General features: G+C 42.5%; 2 protein-coding genes across 7 annotated transcripts in view; one reads left to right on the top strand and one right to left on the bottom strand.

Annotated features, from left to right (window-relative positions):
* LOC110090770 (transmembrane channel-like protein 2) overlaps positions 1-14,201 on the bottom strand; it is a 164,207-nt gene extending 150,006 nt beyond the window's left edge. The window contains exons 1-3 of the mRNA XM_078377403.1: positions 2,456-14,201; positions 2,124-2,171; positions 265-598 (exon numbers count right to left, since the gene is read on the bottom strand). Coding sequence (XP_078233529.1) covers positions 265-598; positions 2,124-2,171; positions 2,456-2,501 — 428 coding nt within the window. The 5' untranslated portion in view covers positions 2,502-14,201. The remainder of the gene's footprint in view (positions 1-264; positions 599-2,123; positions 2,172-2,455) is intronic.
* Positions 1-18,210, top strand: part of SLC25A38 (solute carrier family 25 member 38) — a 213,851-nt gene extending 195,641 nt beyond the window's left edge. For all 6 annotated transcript variants that reach the window (XM_073003551.2, XM_073003550.2, XM_073003552.2 and 3 more), the window contains one exon: positions 14,363-18,210. In XM_073003551.2, coding sequence (XP_072859652.2) covers positions 14,363-14,662 — 300 coding nt within the window. In that variant the 3' untranslated portion in view covers positions 14,663-18,210. The remainder of the gene's footprint in view (positions 1-14,362) is intronic.
* Positions 18,211-20,681: the final 2,471 nt, after the last annotated feature.

The raw sequence follows: 20,681 nt of genomic DNA, 5'->3' as shown, positions 1-20,681 counted from the left end.
CTCTTTTCACTGGCCAACAGTTAACTGAAAGTTCAAATTTTGCACTTTCCCTGCCTCCCACGTGGGTTTTTTTCAGTTCTTAACTCAAATCTAAGTATGTAAGTCAAGTCAATATTTTCCTATGAGAGTGGTTCTTAAGTCAAAATGTTCTTAACTCGAGCCGTTCTTAAGTCAAGACCCCACTGTATCTGAAAAATGTGTCAGGTTGGGGAAGGCAGACTTGTGGCATATCTTTCTATTATAAGAGTGCTGAAAATCTCATACCTCCCTCCTGTGGTTTTCTTTTTCTTTTCTTTTTCTTTGGTTTTCTTGTTTTCTTGTTTGTCCTTATTTTTAGCATCTTTTTGCTCTTTGCTGGACACATTTTTGCCTGCCTTCTTTGTCCCCTTTATTACTTCTTCTGCTTCACTTTCACCTCCTGCGTTGTCACCTGTTTTCTGATTTTTCTTTTTATTGTTTTTTTTCCTCCTGGGACTTTCCTCTTCTGTCTTTTCACTTTCATCATCAGCATCCCTCCCATCTTGTTTTTTCTTTGCCTTGATGGTTGGCTTTATATTCTGCTTCCTGGCTATCTTATCCTCCTCCTCATCCTCTTCATCTGTTCTCAAAGGAAATAATATTTATTTGAATTAAAACTCCACTCAATTGAAGTTATTATTGAGGATTTTCTAAGACAAGATAATTGAACCCTGTTCCTGACAATCTTTGGACATATCTCTAATGACCATAGTAGTTTCTGGATCAGGGCTTTTAATGCACCATGTTCAGTTGGATGTAGACTCTTACTTATAACAGACCCATTTAAATCAGTGGAATTTACATTAATGGCACTGGGCTAAATGCCATTGTTCCTCCCAATTGGAACAGACAAACAGAAGGAGTGAAACTTGGTTAAGTTGCACTTCCATAAGTCCTGTTGATTCAGTAGATGCACTCTAACTAGGATTAACAATCAAATTCAGCCCATTGATTTCAGTGTATTCTAAGTGTGACTAAATTTGGATCCATACCTTGTCTATGAGGCTTTTGGGTATCCAAAGAGCTGATGGATTGAGGCTCTAGCAGTGAAAAGGGCTGTTATTTCAGGAACATTAGATGAGACTAAGATGTTAACTTGGGTTTTAAGATGCAGGAAATAAATGAACTAGAAGAAAAATATAAGCTATTTTATAATACAGATTAAGAAGCTTTGGCTTTCTGGATGCAGTGGGTCTAAAGCATTGCTCTGTGGCTCTACTTCCATGCTTAGCCCACCAATACAGCTTGCATTATAGTAGGATGGTTCACTGGCAATATAAGGAATAACTTTTTACATGTAAGAGTCAGCTGTTTTTAGAAGGCTATGGAATGGGCTTCATTGGCAGTATTTGAGCAAAGGTCAGGAGTGAGTAAAGTGTGGACTGCAGCTGCTGCTGATCCCAGAGGCTGTTTTTGTAGAATTAGCCTCTTCCCCTTGCCAGAAAAAGCAGTGAACTGCCAGTCTTGGAAACCTTTTAAATATGATTGTGTCTCCTCCCCCGTATTGCACCCCCCAAATATCAGATTTTTTAAGACTGGAAAAAGACTTACAGTCACTTCCAGAGATTTTGCTATGTCTTGTTTATCTTGGCTTTTAACACTTGGGGTGGTCCATTTGATACTTGCTCCCTAGAGATTCCAGGGACAGAAAACTGGCCCCCAGATCTGCTTAGGCTAACTACCCCGCTTTCGGTTAAGGAACTCTGCTTCTGGTCTGGTGGAAGGGTGGGCTACAGTGCCTCTTCTGTATGTACACTCAGACCTTGGAAAAATTACTGTCCCTGGACAGTATGATTCCCACTGGCTTTAATTATTGAGGAATTCTGGGACTCCTTCTCCAAAAATGTAAATTTCCCCAGCTGTGTCCAGTGAGATACTAAAAATGTTTGGCTTACCCACAGTAGACTGCTGACAGACCAGCAAAAATGAACTTTTACACATAAGTCAGACTTTGTTTTAAATTGGTTAATGCAAAGGCTAACAGTCACTGGCAACAACCTGTATTAATACTTCCTGTACATTTACTATGCACTCCTCCTCCTCAGGGAAAATAAATTCTTTAACACTCCTTTTCAATAGACAACAGCCATTAATCTCTTATTTACCTTCACTTTCTGAGTCACTCTCCACTTGTCCATCAATCTCTATCCCAGCTGCAAGGCAAAAGCAATGAGATGATTATCTTAATGGCTGGCACTTTACAGGCAGTACTCTCTTCTCAGGACTTCTGGCTAATGAGAGTAGAATTTGCAAATACATACCATACTATTTTTGTCTGCTTTGACATTTCTAAGAGTGTGCCAATTAACCATGTTTTTCCTTATGCCAAATTATATCAAACATTCTGTGAACATAATCTGTGAAACAATGCTGAATATTCCAGCCCCAATACAACATGCAAGGAACCGTGGCTGAAAACTAGTGAATTCATACAAACCATCTTCCATGATGACTGCTAATTCACATTTCTTCTTCTTCACCATGATGGATGCTTTCCTTCCTTTTCCTTTCCTTTATTTTCCCTTCCTTTTAAAATTCAGCACCCTTGGATGAGGGATTTAGCCCCACTATTTATAAGTAGGTGCTTATGCCTTCTTGCAATACTTCCTTCTTTGGCTACATGGTAGTATGTTCAAAATAAGCTGTCAATGAACCTGCATTAACTCTTTCTCTGAAGCATTGTTCTTGTGTTACATAGTCGCTTCATCTTACAGTCTGCAGGCTTCAGAAGATTCACGGAACCAATCTAATCCAGCCACTTTTAACTCTGATCTTTTTTCAACACAGAGAGTACCTGTGGTGCATTGCATTGCAGCATATTATTTAAACATGAAGGAAAGCCCTTGGGTGAGTACTCAGTAGTATCAACTGAGAGGAAGATGTAGTTTTTTCCCATTGCACACAGCATGATCACAGAATTATCTTATTCAGAGCTAAGAAAAGTTGGGGACTATAATTCCCAGAATCCCTGTGGGATTCAGAAAGTTGTCCAAAAAGTATTCAATTCTTAAAAAACAAAACAAACAAAAACACCCCACCAGTGTATGAATGTGAGATATTGTGCTTCTCTAGTCATGATTCAAAATGTTGGGAAATGGCCAGATATTACTGCACAATACTGTGCCTGCTTTGCCAGCAGGAAAAAAAGGTGCCAGACTTTATATAGCAAAGGGCAGCCTCAATGTTGACAACATCAAGGGCAGCAATCAAGATGGTCTACAGCAGTGGTCCCCAACAGTGAGTGTTCGAATTTTAAACCTTCGGTCTCCACAACAAATTCAGGAGTCTTTTTTAACTTTGAACCAGGGGAAAGGTTTACTGGAGTATTTAACAAGAAATCAGTGTCCAAACAATTGTTCCATAACTTGTCAGCTGTCACCAACGGGTCAGACAGGGGTACCCAAATGTAATTCAAAAAGGGATTGGTATTGTTGCTGTTCCATGGGCCTGGCCACCCAGTTGTCGCATCTTCCTTCAAAACCTCTCTGACCTCTTCTTCCAGTAGGGGAATGGCCTCGTCTTCGGTGGGGTCGATCCACCTGCCATCTCTTGTTGGGAAAAAGGTCACCCAGAGTCCTCCGGGAAGCCTCTCCTCCTCATCTCCTCTACTCTTCATGTCAATCTCTCTCTCTTTTCTCTTTCCATCTCCTTTTCCTCCCTCAACCTCCTTCACCACTCCCGGGCTTCAGCCTCACCCCCATAGGATGGTTGAGGTGAATCTCTCTCCTATGCCAGTAATTGGCTTCCTCTTTAGGTACCCACAGACACTCCCATTCTCTGGTCCATGGGTCCTACAACCACACCCATTCCCAACCTGGCAGCAATGGGCTTTTCCCCCTTTTTATCTCTGCTGTCCCTGCCTCAATCTCCACCCTCTTTGTTCTTCCTATTCCCACCAAATCCTCTGTTTGAATGGCTACCGTTAACCTGCACAATTCTTTCTCAAAGTCCAGGGTGTCCCTATCCCGTTGTTCTCTTCTGCAGGGAGCTGGGGTGGGCAAGGTCTGGTTTTCCCTCTCAATAGTTTGTGGGAGGGGGAGGCAGAGCTTCATCACTGTGGTGTTCAGCTGTACTCTCCCGGAGCTCCCGGGAGAGAGGCTGGAAACCGACCGGTCAGAAGACACCTGGAGACATCAGGAGTCAAGGAGGGGTCAGGAGAGACCCCTCTGGCTGAGCGTGAGCATAGGGGGGGAAAGGAGGGGCGGCGGCCTCTCTTTTTTCCTCCTCTGAAGAGATTCACGAAGCGCTGACTGGGACGGTAGCCATCTTGAGGCAAATAAACAGTGAGTAATCCACAACACCGGGGGAGAAAGAAGAGCAAATAATTGCAGTTAAAAGGGACAATAGTAATAAAACTTGAAGTCTCTAAGCTAACGAGCAGATAAAGGAGATAAGGACCGAAAGGAAATTACTGGCAGCGAGCTTTTTGATGACCGGCCTCATTTTAAATGAACTAACCTGAAAGCGAAACTGCAGAGAGCCGGTCCAAGGTCAGAACAATAAAAGCGTGCCTGGGAGTCGTTTGTAGAATTAAGGTAAACAGCTGTGGACAGATCCTGTCTGGACGTTATAAATAATCTGACAGAACTTTTAAGAGTAGATGGAATATCGGTTCTGAGACTTTGGGAAGATAGTGTCTTTCTGCGGGGGAAACCCCCCCCCTTCTCTCTGCTTGCTGAAGAGGAACCTCGGCTAAGTGGATTTATAAGGAATCAGACTGTGCCTGGGGAGACGACGACATCTACTGCTGGAAAGCGGAATATCCTCACCAACTGGAACACACTTAATTGACTCATTTAAAGAAAAAAAAAGCCTTTGGTTCATCTTACAAGCTTTTGGGATTTTGGAGATTTTGTAACAAGAAGGGAACTGAACTGCGGAAATACTTGGTCTTCTTAGTTTTCTTCGTTTAGTTCTGACTTGGCTCTGGAAAGAACACTGGGATAATCACCTTGGCTCTCTTCTTGGATTTGTTTTGTTTGTACTCCTGCTGATGAGACTATATATGATTTGAACACCCCTCTTTTACAGCTCATCTAACTGGTGGGTAAAAAAAACCTTGGGACACCAGAACATTGAAGGGTATCAACTCTTGTGTCTATTAACGTGGTGTTTGTTTGATCCACTAACTCTTGTATTTTTGGGGGTCCATTTAATTTGAAGCTCTACAGAAGGACTTGGTGGAAACCCATGAGTTGAAGTGAAATCTAACTTTATATATTGTAACATTGGGTAAAGATTGGGGGAAGGTACTGGGGAGGTAGCGGATTGGGGGTGCTGAATTTGCGCTGAGGGTATAATGGCTGCAAAGAAACCTAAGCCCCAAACGCCAGGGACTTCCCCAGCCCAAACATCAACATTAGCCAAATTAACCCCCCAGGATCAAGGAAAATCTGACAAAGAATGGCAAATATCGTTTCAGAACTTGCTGACAGGGGGGTTTGAAGAAATAAATCAAAAATTGAATCAAATGACGAGCCAAATGACAAATATGCAAGCAGAAATTAAGGAAACAAGGGAACAAGTGATGCAAATCAAAACCAAAACACAAGAGATAGAGGGAAAAATTGAAATCACAGACGCCAGACTAGACAAAACGGAAGAAACTGTACAACAGGTCCAGAAAAATCAGAGGCAATGTGAGGATCAGCTAATATTGTTATAAATGGACAGGGCCCTGAAGATGTTAAGATTTCAAAACGTCCCAGAAACAGAGAATGAAGATTTGGAGATATTAATGAGTGAAGCACTGGCGCCAGCAATAGAGATGGATGTAGCGGAATTTCGTCAAGGCTTGGAGGCAGCCTTCAGAGTGAGTACAGCATATGAGAGAAAAAATAAGTTACCCAAAGAAGTGCATCTGAGATTCACAAAGAAGGCAATCAGAGACAAGGTTTTAAAGGCGTCACAAGAAAAACAATTGACAATAGAAGAGAAAAAAATCAACGTCCTAAAACAAATCCCGTGGCAAGTGAGACAGAGAAGAAAGGAATATACTTCCTTGGTACAGCTACTCCAAAAAAATGGAATCTCATATAGATGGCTAACACCAGAAGGGCTATTTTTCCGGATCGATATGCAGAGATATAATATAACGTCTCCAATGAAAGCAAGAGATTTTATAGAAAAAAATGAGAAGAAATTGGGAAAGCCAGGTGACAAAGAATCAGAAGAAAGACCTTAGAGGAACAACTAGAATCAGACTCCGAGTTAAGAGAGCAAGAAATAACTGAGCCAAGATGCACCAGAAGTATGATGAAGAAAAAACAAAAAGATAGTAATCTCGAGCAAGATGTCTAGAAAACAAATGAAGATTATATCAGTAAATGTAAATGGCCTAAATTCACCCCAAAAGAGAAAAAGGATCTTTCTTCAACTTCAGAAACAGAAATCTGATGTTATATGCATCCAAGAAACACATGTTAAAAGAAAGGATTTGAAACTATTAGAGTACCCCAGACTAGGAAAGCTATTTGCAGCCTCAGACGTGAGCAAAAAGAAAAAAGGAGTAGCTATTTTCATCAAGAAAGAGTGGGAACCCTCCCTGATTTTTGCCTCAGACGATGGAAGGATAGTAATGGTCGAAATTCAAAGAGAATCCAATAAATTGTTAATAGTCAATATTTATGCACCAAATGGAAATCAAGAAAATTTTTACAAAGAACTGCAACAAGAATTGGCAAACAAAGATTATGATCAGTACTGCATAATTGGAGATTTCAATGCCGTTTTTGATAGAGAATTAGATACGAAATCAGAAAAAAACAAGTAAAAAGAAGAGAAATATGATTTCAAGAAATTTCTTACAATTAGCAGAAGAATTAAACATTGCAGATGTATGGAGGACATGTAACCCCAAGACAAGAGATTATACCTTTTACTCTAACAGGCATAAATCATGGTCAAGGATTGATGCATGCTGGATGTCAATAAGCATAATGAAAGAATTGGAACAAATAGACATATTACCAAATACATTCGCAGATCATAATCCAATCCTGGTACAAGTAGGCAGCAGACCAAGAGAATTCAATTGGAGACTTAATACATTGTACCTAAAAAATGAAGAATTTAAGAAAAAAGCAAAAGAAGAAATGGATTTCTTCTTTAAACAGAATATGAGACCAGATACATCAATGCCTATGGTATGGGAGGCAAGTAAGGCTTTCTTTAGAGGATTAGCTATAAGATTTGCAGCAAAACAAAAAAGAGAAAGATGGGAAAAATACAAGATCTTAGAAAACAGATTAGCCTTAGATGAGAAGCAGTTGAAACAAAATCCAACCAACAGAGAATTGATAGAGAGGATAAAATCTATACAACATCAGATTAATATACTGCTCACCGAAGAAACTGCAAAGAAGTTCAAATTTGCAAAGCAAAACTTTTTTGAGAATGCAAATAAACCAGGAAGATGGTTAGCATATAAATTAAGGAAAGAGAAGGAGAAGACTGTGATGATTTGTGTTTTTATGTGTATTAGAATGGGATATGTAGTCCTAAGATTGTCCCAATAGCATCCATTTTGATTTAAAGTCTGTTCTGTAGTAGGAAAGTTTTACATGCTGTTTCAGAGAAGCTTCGCTCTCTGGTTATCTCGTTGCTAAGCTGAGTAGAGAGCAGAGACTTTCGTAGTCAAAATAATTCTGCCACAAAGAATGATAACAACTGAAGCTCCATGAGAAAGTTAGGCGGAACAACAAGACCCAGGAGGGGGTGTTCCTTATAAAGCATTCTGGGAAGAAGAAGGAAGTTAGTGAGGAGTTGGAAAAAGATGGAGTTTGCCTGAGAAAGGGGCAGACACGTGCTTTTCCCATAATGGACTATTTTTCCTACCTTGGACTGATGGAAGTCAACAGGTTTTCATCTAGCATCAGCCTTTGAAGACCCAAGACACGTGAGATGGACTATGTTACCCTTTAGATTAGTTAGCATAGTTTCATTTCTTTATTTTTCCAGCTGGAGTGGGGGGAGTGGAGTGTTCCGTTGGTCTTGAATGAAAATGTACCTACTATACTATTTTACTATCAACTGAAACCTTTTCTAAAGCAATTCTTTTCAATAAAGCAGTTATGTCTAAATCTGCATGTATTAGTTCTTGAACAGACTAGCTGTATGTCTAATTGGCCATGTGTATTCGCTACCGAAGATTTAGAGCCAGATTATTCTGAGAATAACTCAAGGATGTGTCTGTGTGTGTTGCTTTCTTAATAAGGAGATTGGCTTTCTGAGGAAGAAATTTAGACAGGACCTGGCTGAGATCTAAGTGGCTCTGCTCAGCAGTTAGAGGTTTGTCTGGATTTCGTACTCATCCCAATTTCCGGCACCCCCATAAATCTTCTTGGAGATAAGGGGCTGCTTACATGGTTGGCAGCGGTGACACGAAACACGGGCTTTGATTTATTGTGTTTACTTTGGCTTAAGTTGAAAGAAGCAAGCATCTCGATGCATGTGCTTTTCACAGCTGAAACTCCCAAGCCTTGGCAAAGGGGTTTCTTTCACGCTATTTACTTTGAAGAGCTATAAATTAGCCAAATTGCTTTTTCTTTTAAGCTAAGGGTCTTAATGAAAAGACTTAGCTTTAAGCCAAGTCTGTAAGAACTAATGCTTTGGTTATGTAATTGGGCTGTTTAATGGGTGGGCATTTTCATGCAAGTAAACGGTCGCCCTTCTGAAGCTCCAGTTTAGGGCTGTTTCCTGCCAGAATGTTTTATGGCTTGCCCACACCCTACAGTTTAGGCTGCAGGAGTGGGGAGAGGATTTTTCCTTTTGGAATTGCTTGGCGTCTGCGTTAGTTGCAGCTTGCATGGAGCAACACTTAGAAGGAGAAGAATTTTTGGAGTTGCCTGGAGAGCTGTTTGTGACTCAGAGAAAAGTTAAGATTGGTGGTGCATCTGCTAAGCTGCCTTTGGTTAGTAAAGATACGAAGCCCTGGCACCAAGAGCTTTTGGAGGCTCTTGAGCACGACGTCTTGACTCAAAGTGGAACTAAGCAAAGGATTACTTATGGTTCTTCACAACTGAGAAGGGAATTACAAAAGGGAAATATAATGGCTAAACTCCCAGCACAGGACGTCCAGGATCTACTTAGATCTGATCCAGATCAGACTTGGACTAAGTTGCAACAGATGGATCAGGCAGAGGAAATGGCGGGTGCCAGCACTCCAGTAGGGAGGGGAGTGCCAGGCAGAGGCATTTCTGATGGGACAGCAGGAGCAGCAGCAGCAGCAGCAGCCGGTGCTGAGGGTCCTGATCCTAACAAGAGTCTATCACCAGTGGATAAGTTAACCCTTATGTTTGCTGATTTTGTTGCTTGTCACACTCAATCTATCCATAATCAGAACATTGCTGATGAGTTATTGAAGCAGTACAGAGAGGCAAAGGTGGAGCGTTTGGTTAATGAGCTGAAGGAAAAAGAGGAGTTTAAGAACTCAATAGCCAGTGTTGATAGAAGCAATCTACCTTACTACCATGATGGCGATGATATCTTATCATTTTTATCGATATTTGAACAAGCGTGTAGAGATCTTAAGATACCGGAGGCCTGGTACCTCAAGCTATTGCGTACTCAGTGTTCTGGGCAACTTGCCAACTTGGTAGCCAAATTATCTGATGAGGACCCTGACTGGCCTATTTTTAAAGAGGTGGTAAAGAGAAAATTTGGTTTCACTTTGGAAATACTGAGGCAGAACTTTAGAAAACTGAAAAAGCAGCCTAATGAGTGTTATTCTGCACTAGCTGACAAAATAGAACATCTAGGTGATCAGTGGTTGAGCTCCTTGGGCGCCAGTACTTTTGAGGATTTAAGAACTGCGTTGTACATGGAGCATTTTCTTAATTTAGTGCCTTCAGAAATAAGGAGTACTTTGTTGGAGAGAGGATACAAAGACTTGCAAACCCTTGCTTTAAAGACTGATGAAATTCTCTCCTTTAAAACGCATGAACCTGCTGTTAGGGCAAAAACTGCACCAGTAGCGCCTAAGAGACAGAGTCAGCCTGAATTTAGAAAGTCTTTTCCTCAAGAGCCCAGGCAAAGTTCATTTGAGCAACGCAGGAGCCTAGCTCCTAGCCAGAGTAAAACGCCTCTTAAATGTTTTGAATGTGGTGGCTCTCATCTGCGACGAGATTGCCCAAGGTTGAATGTGCCAGCTAGCCAAGTTAAGGAGCCAGCTAGAAAAACACCTGTGCCAGCTCCACGCAGATCTAAAGCAGGCACACCCAAGATGGCGTATGTAAGTTCTGTGCCAGCGGGAACTCAGCAAGTGCCAGCTGCCAGTAATGCAGTTTCTGTGCCTCACCAGTCAAGCATTGTGCCTTCACAGAGTCAGGAAGGAGTTAACCTAACTGTGACCCCTTCGCAAGCCAGTGGAATGCAGGCAGCAGTAAACCAATATGTGCCTAGAGTTTTGGACTTACAAATTGCTTCAATTTCCTCAGAAATTGTAAAAGAGACTGCATCAGGAGAGAGGTTTTCTGTTATGGATCCTGATTGCATAGTACCAACTGCACAAAGGGACTGGGCAACCCGTACATTTTCTGAGGTGGTTTTTCTTCACACACCTGGAGGTGATATGGCTTTAAGTGCTTTTCATGACTCGGGTGCCGACATTTCTTCGATAAGCAAACATTTTCTAGACCCCACCTTGATCTTGAACAACCTGAGGTGTCCAGTAAAAACTTATGGATCTATAGAGACTGATCAGCATTTCAGTCCTCTAGCTTATGTAAAAATTACCTATAAGTGCTGGTCAGGTGCAAAACATATTTTAACCCATGAGGGAAAACCTGATTTTCTTCTTGGAAATGATCTTGCTTTTTTGGATCACATGCAGAGTCAAAATGCAACTTCGATGTCGGTAGTTACGCGTTCTCAAAGTAGGGAGATGCATAATCCTGAACGGGAGCAGGAATCCACTGAGGATAGCTCAGTTGGAGACCTTACCCAACAGCAGCCTCTTGTGACCGAACCTGATAATGCAGTTACAACTGAAACTACAATAGAGGAGGTGATACCTAAGGGATCAGAGAACTTTAGACTGAAGCAACTTAATGATCCCTCTCTAGCTTCTTTGAGGTCACAAGCAGACAACTATGCTGAACGTGCTGCGCATCAGCAAGTTAGTTTCCTGTGGGGAGAAAATGGACTTTTGTACAGAGAATATTTCCCCAAATCCAACTTGGATGCCCAACCTGTTCAACAGTTAGTCGTGCCTACTGAATATAGACTGAGAATACTGGAAATGGCTCATGACCATCCGAGTAGTGGGCACCAGGGAATACAAAAAACCCTAAAGAGGATTTCTCAACATTTTTACTGGCCTGGTGTTTCTAAAACTGTAAAGGACTATGTCAGTTCCTGTGACTTTTGCCAATGCACAGGCCATCAAACTGACAAGGTAAAGGCCGAAATGCAGATTTCATCTGTTCTGCCAGTAGGTGGATCGAGGCCTACGCTATTAGCAACCTGACAGCTACCACCATAGCTAGAATTATCGTGGACTTGTGCTCGCGTATTGGAGTACCATCCAAAATAATTTGTGATCAAGCAGGAGCCTTTACAAGTGAACTTATGCGTAAGATCTGCGAGATAAGTGGGATAACCATCAGTTTTAGCACGGCCCATCATCCTCAATCTCATGGTATGGTGGAAAGAGGTCAACAAACTTTGCTTAGGATGATTAAAACTTTGACCCAAGAATATGGAAACATTTGGGATGAACTTTTGCCTTTTGCTTTGTTTGCTTACCGTAGCTCAGCTCATTCTTCACTAGGTGGCTTTTCTCCAAGTGAGGTAGTGTTTGGAAGAAATCTACAAGGACCATTGGACTTCCTGAAATCCGATTGGGAAGGTGTGGTTAAAAGTAGTACTGTGCCAGTTGCTGATTTTGTTAGAAAACTTCAAGAGAAACTCTTGGCTGTCCAGGAGTTGGCCAGAGACAATTTGTTGGACGCTCAAGCAAGTCAGAAGTTCTTCCATGACAAGAGATCCAGACACAGGGAATTTTCTGTGGGTGATTTGGTACTGGTTCTGAACCCACTCAGACCTTCTAAGCTAGAAGTTGTCTGGGAAGGTCCAGGTGAAATTGTTCAAAAATTGGGAAATGTCAATTATCTTGTCAAAATGTTGGATTCTAATAAGAAACCTGTTCTTTACCATGTCAATAGTTTGAAACTGTACAAAGATAGATCTGCAATGGTTTTCCAATGTCATGCTGAATATTTTCATGCTGCAAATGAACCTATTGATATGTTGTCTGAATTGCAAGATGCAGGTACATGGTCTGATAATCTTGTTTTAACAGGTACCGTTGATCAGAAAGAAAGGTTGTTTCAAATTTTGGAACAATACCAAGATGTGTTTTCAGATAAACCAGGTTACACCAAATTAATCAGTCATGTGATAACTACTGAGAACAATGCCCAGCCCATACGGTCTAGCCCATATAGAGCAATTGGTAATCATGCTATCCAAATTGAACAAGAGATACAAAAGATGTTATCTTTGGGGGTGATTGAACCGTCATTCTCCCCTTGGGCTTCTCCGGTGGTTCTGGTGCCAAAACGTAATGCTCTGGGTGAAATTCTCGAGGAAGTAAGATTTTGTGTTGATTACAGAAAGTTAAACAGTGTTACTGTTCCAGATCCATACCCATTGCCTAGAATGGATGATTTAATTGAACATCTTTCAAAGGCTAAGTTTATCAGCATTCTCGATCTAAAGAATGCTTATTGGCAGTTAGATTTAGCTGAAGATTCACGAGATAAGACCGCTTTCATCACGCACGTGGGAACTTTCCGTTTCCGAAGATTGCCATTTGGTTTGAAGAACGCCGGTGCGTCATTTCAAAGGATGATAGACAAACTTTTACAAGGTTTACCTTTTGCAAGTGCTTATCTTGATGATGTTGCCATTTTCAGTTCTGATTTTGATTCTCACATGTCTCACATTGAAACTGTTTTGTCCAGACTTCAGCAAGCAGGACTGACAGTCAAAGCCAGCAAATGTCAATGGATGCAAGGAAAAGTCATGTACTTAGGTCATTTGATTGGGCAAGGAGAAATTCAGACTTTGCAAGCTAAAGTACAATCTATTAATGATTGGCCTATTCCAAAAACTAAGAAACAGGTACGCTCGTTTTTGGGCCTAGTTGGCTACTACAGAAAATTCATTCCTGATTTCAGTCGTTTGGCTTCACCTCTGACAGAGCTCACTAAGAAGAGACAGCCTGTCAAGGTAAAGTGGACACCAGAGTGTCAAGGTGCCTTTGATGCTTTAAAAGCTAAGATTATGGATGCGCCTGTGACAAACCCAGACCTACTGGGATATGCCACAGTTTCACTAAGCTGCCACCAACCATTCCCTATAAGAAGTCACACAGACCAGGGATGGATTTTTAACAAATAAAGGAATAAGGTTTATTTACATAACACACAGGGAAAAATAAAATGATCAGGTGAATAAGATACAGTAACGTGGCTTAGTCTCAATCATACATACACACAGTTTGGTTCACACAGAACACTTAACTTGAAGCACAGACCCTGAACCTATCAGTTCTGGCTAACCATACAGACACCTGAACCTATCAGGTTGGTACTGACTGACACACAGTAGTACCCTGTCTGACACACAGACTCCCACTCAAGCTTCTTCTCTCAGCTCTTCCTCCAGCTTCCTCCTCCAGCTTCACATATATATACAGTACAGCCCCTCCTCCTGATGTCCCGCCTTCCACTCCCCATAGGATGGAACTTTCCCTCCAAACCCATGACAGACAGGTAACATCAGTGCTGTATGTAACACCTCCCCTCTTTATAAGTTGTTTTGTAGGGGGAAAGCTAAGGTGCTTTTCACCAAAAAACAACCTGGACCCAAAACATACAAAAACAGTTATACATTAACATACAATACCATACTTACTTATACTTACACTCCATTAGGCATTTAAACATTTACCATTAAGAATACATCAAGTTACCTTTATTCATACAAACCAACATGTTTAATAAACAGACACATTTGACTTTTTGTCATCAAAATATATACATAGTCCATGTTTCTTTCGCCGTCTTCATTCTTCGGGTCTTCTTGACAAGGCGTCAGCAACACAGTTCACTGACCCTTTGACCACCTTCACTTCAAAGTCATAGTCTTGCAGGTTTAAAGCCCACCTCATAAGTTTGCTATTGTGGGTTTTCATTGTCTTTAACCATTGCAGTGGTGAATGGTCAGTGCACAGAATAAAATGTCTTCCCCAGATGTAAGGCTTGGCCTTCTGGATCGCGTAGACTATGGCCAGGCACTCCTTTTCCACAGTTGCCAGATGTCTCTCACCTTTCTGGAGTTTCCTACTCAGGTAGGACACTGGATGCTGGTCACCATTCTCATCCTCCTGGCAAAGAACTGCTCCTACCCCGCTGTTAGATGCATCGGTGTAGATGATGAACTCCCGGTCGAAGTCTGGAGCACGCAGCACTGGATAGTTGATGAGCGCCTCCTTCAACCTCCGGAACGCCCCCTCACAGTCACTGGTCCACGGGATGCGGTCATCAGCCTTCTTCCTCGTCAGATCGGTCAGCGGAGCCGCAATCTCGCTAAACCTCGGGATGAACTTTCTGTAGTAGCCCACCAACCCAAGAAATGATTTGACTTTTTTCTTGGTGTTGGGTCTGGGCCAATCACGAACTGCTTCTATCTTGGCCTCTAGGGGTTTGATCACTCCTCCCCCTACTATGTGACCCAAGTATTTTATTTCTGGGCTACCCAGCTGCAGTTTGTTCTCTCTGCAGGGCCTAAGCCAAAGCACTTCCTCCCCTGGGTCAAAGTGCCTCTCCCTGGCTTTCTGGTCATCCCAAGCTTTCTTTCTGACCTTTTGAGCTTGCAGGGTCTCTGCTGCTAGCTCTAGGTTTCTCTTTAGGTCATTCCTTAAAGAGTCTCTATAGGTCACAACATCTTGTGGGTCATCCTGGGTGATCTGCTCCCAATCTTGCTTGATTAAATCAAGGGGCCCTTTCACCCTCCTCCCAAATAAAAGTTCAAACGGACTGAACCCGGTACTGGCTTGTGGCACTGATCGATAAGCAAACAAAAGGGATTGCAGCTTCTGGTCCCAATTGTTTGGATTCTCTGCCAAGTAAGCCCTAATCATGCGCATTAGAGTCCCATTGAACTTCTCAGTTAACCCATTACTTTCAGGGTGATAGGCAGTGGTTTCCTTGTGCTTAATTCCACAGATTTGCCATAAGCGTTTCATGAGCTTCGATGTGAACGATGCGCCCAAATCTGTGATTATTTCTGAGGCAAATCCCATCCTGGACATATACCCCACCAAGGCATCTGCCACTGTGTTAGTTTCAATGTTAGTCAAGGGTATGGCTTCAGGGTACCTCGTGGCATGGTCCACAATGGTGAGAATGAACCTGTTCCCCCTCTTTGTGGCCTTCGGCAAAGGTCCCACAATATCCACCCCTATGCATTTGAACGGAGTGTCAATCACAGGCAAAGGGCACAACTTTGCTTTGGTCCTGTCGCGGCTATTCCCCTGCCTTTGACACACATCACATTGTTTACAGAACTCTTTGATCTGCTTCCCTATTTCAGGCCAGTAAAAATTCTGTGTGATTCTCTGCTGTGTTTTGTTCACCCCTAAGTGCGCAGCAAACATGTCAGAGTGCCCCCTTTGTAAGATCATGGGGCGATACTTTTCAGGTACCACTAGCTGACTTCGGATCCCATCTCCCCCTTTTGAGATATTCCTCAGGGTCTCTCTATATAAAATTCCCTTTCTCTCACAAAATCTCACTGGGGTCTCAGGTGTTAGCTGGGCGTCTGTCACCCGTTCAAAACATTTTTGGAGAGTGGCGTCTGCCTTTTGCTCTTGGCCAAATCGGCTGTCAGTGGTCAAGGTTTCCACCACAGCTTCTGAACTCCCCTCTGCTTCCGTCTCTGGCTCATCATTACCCCCCTGAACTGTCCCTGTGGTGGCTTGTGAGCGTGTAATCACTAGCACCCGTTTCACATGTTCAGCCAGGTCATTTCCCACGAGCACGGCTGCTGGCAGAGTCGATGAAATCGCTAGCCGCCAAACTCCCCTCCAGCCTTGAAAGTTCACAGGTACCTCCGCTACTGGCAGTGAGATCACCTGCCCCTCAATCCCTGCCACCTTCATGCTCTCATTTGGGATTATATATTCCCTAGGAATAATATCTGGATGGCACAGGGTCACCTGGGAACAAGTATCCCTCAGCCCCCGATACTGATGGTCAAGTATTCCTACGTCCACCCCTGCTGTTTCAAACAACTGAGAATCTGTTCTCACGAGCAAGCAGCACCTGACCTCCACAAGAGGACCATTTTCCTCAGCCTGATCAGCAGATGTCACTGTTCCAGATTGAGTAGCCATGGCAACAGGCTCCCTCAGTGACAAGGAGCTTTGCTCTTTCTGGACACAGAACACAGCTTTTGGCTTGGTTCCACTCGAATCCTGAGGCACAATTCCTTTTAGCTGCTTTAATTTCTCACACTCTGAGATTAGATGGCCCTTTCCCTGACAGAAATAACATTTTCTGCTATATTTTGAGTCTTTCTCATCTTGTTTTGGTTTTCCCTCCAAAATCTGAGGTCTTGGTTTCATGTCTGAGGGCTTCCCTTCACCATGGGCCCCTCCCCCTTGCTGGCTTTTCCCTGGTCCCTGAGAGTACTTGCTGTAGGTTTCTTTAGGTTTCCCCATCAATTTCCCCTCACCCAAGGGCTTTCTTATTTGGGAAATAAAATCTGCGATCTCGGCTGCTTCTGCCACAGATTTCGGTTTCCTTTCCCTCACCTGGAATTTCAGTTCCCCATGCAGGACTGAATAGAACTGTTCCAGCGCTATCAAGTCTTTGAGCTGCTGAAAGGTCTCTGTCCCCTCCTGAGATAGCCATTTCTCTAGCAGCCTCACCAATTGGGCCCCCACTTGGGTAAAAGTCTGCTCTGGTTTCTTGGTGATTGACCTGAATCTTTGCCTCAGCTGTTCCGCATTTATCCCATGTCTGGCAAACACCAGTTTTTTAAACTCTGCAAAATCTTTCATCAGTTCCTCTGGCATCTCTGCATAGACTTCTGCAAGGCTGCCACTGATTAAAGATCGCATGATGGTCATCTTCTCAGTTTCCCTTACTGAGAAGTCCACAAACGCTCTTTCCACTAGGGAAAAGAACACTTCAGGACAATCTCCCTTGTGGTATACAGGGAATTTCTTCAGGTCAGTCTTAGACAATTGGCCTCCCTCAGAATCCCTATTGTTATTATTATTCTGATTCATCAGTTCCAATTTTCTTAACTCAAACGCCATTCTTTCTTTTTCCAGAGCAATTTTCTCTCTCTCCCTCTCCATTCTTTCTTCTCTTTCCATTTTCTCTATTTCAAATTGCCTTTGTTTCTCTCTTTCCCTTTCCTCCATTTTTTCTCTCTCTAATCTTTCCTCCATTTCAAATTGCCTCATCCTCAGTTCATGCTGTTGGGCTATGAGCATTTTCCTGAGTTCTGGGTTCTGTTCTCCCGTGCTGTCACCCTGCACTGAGCCAAATTCATCCTCAGAACCTTGGTCAACCTGGGGGTCTTTCACTTCACCCATTTCTGCCATTTGGCTTCGAGTCAAGGGCATAATCCCCCCCCAGAACAGGCTGCTTTCAAAAGTCAAGCCTCAAAATAAAGCGACCACTTTTTTTTTTCTCTTGCCTCAGAACCAGCTTTCTATAGATTACTGCTGTTCTTCAGCACTAACTTGCAACAGTTGCGAGCCAGAGTCTACCCCCCTCTGCTAGGCCTCTCAGCAGGCAGGCTAGATCACTGTTACTTTACAGTTTTGCCTCAGCTTTTTTCCCGCCCAAACAGGCTGCCTCAGAGCTCCCTAATCTAGTCCCCAATCTGAGGTTACACGTTCTTCTACTAGCGCACCCCCCCGTGAGGTACACCTAGAAGATTACCTACGTGCTCTCAGATTGTCCCTGACTAGACCCCCCTTGCTCTGGGCACACTTGCCAAGGCTTTGCTGTACCACTGGACAACTGGACCAGTCGTATCCCACACGCTGGACACCAATCAATGTGACAAACCCAGACCTACTGGGATATGCCACAGTTTCACTAAGCTGCCACCAACCATTCCCTATAAGAAGTCACACAGACCAGGGATGGATTTTTAACAAATAAACGAACAAGGTTTATTCAAATAACACACAGGGAAAAATAAAAGGATCAAGTGAATAAGATACAGTAACGTGGCTTAGTCTCAATCATACATACACACAGTTTGGTTCACACAGAACACTTAACTTGAAGCACAGACCCTGAACCTATCAGTTCTGGCTAACCATACAGACACCTGAACCTATCAGGTTGGTACTGACTGACACACAGTAGTACCCTGTCTGACACACAGACTCCCACTCAAGCTTCTTCTCTCAGCTTTTCCTCCAGCTTCTCCTCCAGCTCTCCACACACGCTCCACATATATATACAGTACAGCCCCTCCTCCTGATGTCCCGCCTTCCACTCCCCATAGGATGGAACTTTCCCTCCAAACCCATGACAGACAGGTAACATCAGTGCTGTATGTAACAGCGCCTATACTGAAATCCCCTGATTTTGACAAACCATTCATTTTACAAACAGATGCCTCTGAATTAGGCCTTGGAGCAGTATTGTTACAGCAAGGAGAAGATGGGAACCTTTACCCTATCTCATACTTCTCTAGAAAACTCTTGGATAGAGAGAGAAATTACGCAGTACCTGAAAAAGAGGCTCTTTCTATATTTTGGTTTCTCAATTTACTTAGACCTTACCTATGGGGTCGTAAGTTTACACTCCAAACAGATCACAGAGCTTTAGTTTGGTTACAGAAGATGAAATCTCACAACCAAAAATTGTTGAGATGGAGTCTAGCTTTGCAAGATTTTGATTTTGAAGTTCAACACATTCCTGGAAAATTGAATGTAGTGGCAGATGGTCTTTCTAGAATGTACTGTGAAGATTCTTATGAACCTGAACGTTGAAACGATGTATTCAACAGTGTGCTATGTTTCAGTATTGTAATAGTTAATCTGTAGGTGAATTTTGAGATATAACCAGTTAATTACTTTGAATTACTTTTTAGTTACTTTTGCTTGATTTCTTAAAATTAGATCAGATTAACTGCTCTGAATTTTAACGATAATCAGGGGGGGCATGTGATGATTTGTGTTTTTATGTGTATTAGAATGGGATATGTAGTCCTAAGATTGTCCCAATAGCATCCATTTTGATTTAAAGTCTGTTCTGTAGTAGGAAAGTTTTACATGCTGTTTCAGAGAAGCTTCGCTCTCTGGTTATCTCGTTGCTAAGCTGAGTAGAGAGCAGAGACTTTCGTAGTCAAAATAATTCTGCCACAAAGAATGATAACAACTGAAGCTCCATGAGAAAGTTAGGCGGAACAACAAGACCCAGGAGGGGGTGTTCCTTATGAAGCATTCTGGGAAGAAGAAGGAAGTTAGTGAGGAGTTGGAAAAAGATGGAGTTTGCCTGAGAAAGGGGCAGACACGTGCTTTTCCCATAATGGACTATTTTTCCTACCTTGGACTGATGGAAGTCAACAGGTTTTCATCTAGCATCAGCCTTTGAAGACCCAAGACACGTGAGATGGACTATGTTACCCTTTAGATTAGTTAGCATAGTTTCATTTCTTTATTTTTCCAGCTGGAGTGGGGGGAGTGGAGTGTTCCGTTGGTCTTGAATGAAAATGTACCTACTATACTATTTTACTATCAACTGAAACCTTTTCTAAAGCAATTCTTTTCAATAAAGCAGTTATGTCTAAATCTGCATGTATTAGTTCTTGAACAGACTAGCTGTATGTCTAATTGGCCATGTGTATTCGCTACCGAAGATTTAGAGCCAGATTATTCTGAGAATAACTCAAGGATGTGTCTGTGTGTGTTGCTTTCTTAATAAGGAGATTGGCTTTCTGAGGAAGAAATTTAGACAGGACCTGGCTGAGATCTAAGTGGCTCTGCTCAGCAGTTAGAGGTTTGTCTGGATTTCGTACTCATCCCAATTTCCGGCACCCCCATAAATCTTCTTGGAGATAAGGGGCTGCTTACAAAGACAATAATCCAAACTCTGACAGATGAAAAAGGAATAGATAAATTTAAACAGGAAGAATTAAAGGAAACTGTCGAACATTTTTATCGCAAGTTATACAAAAAAAAAAAAGAAGTTGATAGAGGAACCCAGGAAGAATATATATTAAATACTCTTTCCCTGGCCCTCTTGTCATACCAATGTTTTTGCTTTCCCTGATTGCTCTTTAAGTTCTCTGCTGCTAACTCCAGAGACTGTTGCAAGGAGTTCATCAGTTCATCAATGTATTGGACAACTGACTCAGGATCATCCGCTCTATGTTCCTCCCAGTTTTGATGGAGTAGATCTAGGGGTCCCCTAGCTTTCCTTCCAAACAATAATTCAAAAAGGCTAAATCCTGTACTTTCCTGGGGTACAGATCTATAGGTGTATAACAATGGTAATCTATGGTACCAGTCATTTGGATTCTCAGCTGTATATGCTCGAATCATCCTCATTAGGGTACCATTGAATTTCTCAACGAAACCATTGGTCTGGAGATGATAAGGGGATGACATGACGTGAGTA

The sequence above is a fragment of the Pogona vitticeps genome, chromosome 6, assembly GCF_051106095.1.
Source record: "Pogona vitticeps strain Pit_001003342236 chromosome 6, PviZW2.1, whole genome shotgun sequence".
In the NCBI taxonomy this organism is placed as follows: domain Eukaryota; kingdom Metazoa; phylum Chordata; class Lepidosauria; order Squamata; family Agamidae; genus Pogona; species Pogona vitticeps.
This window is presented reverse-complemented; position numbering and strand designations above follow the sequence as displayed.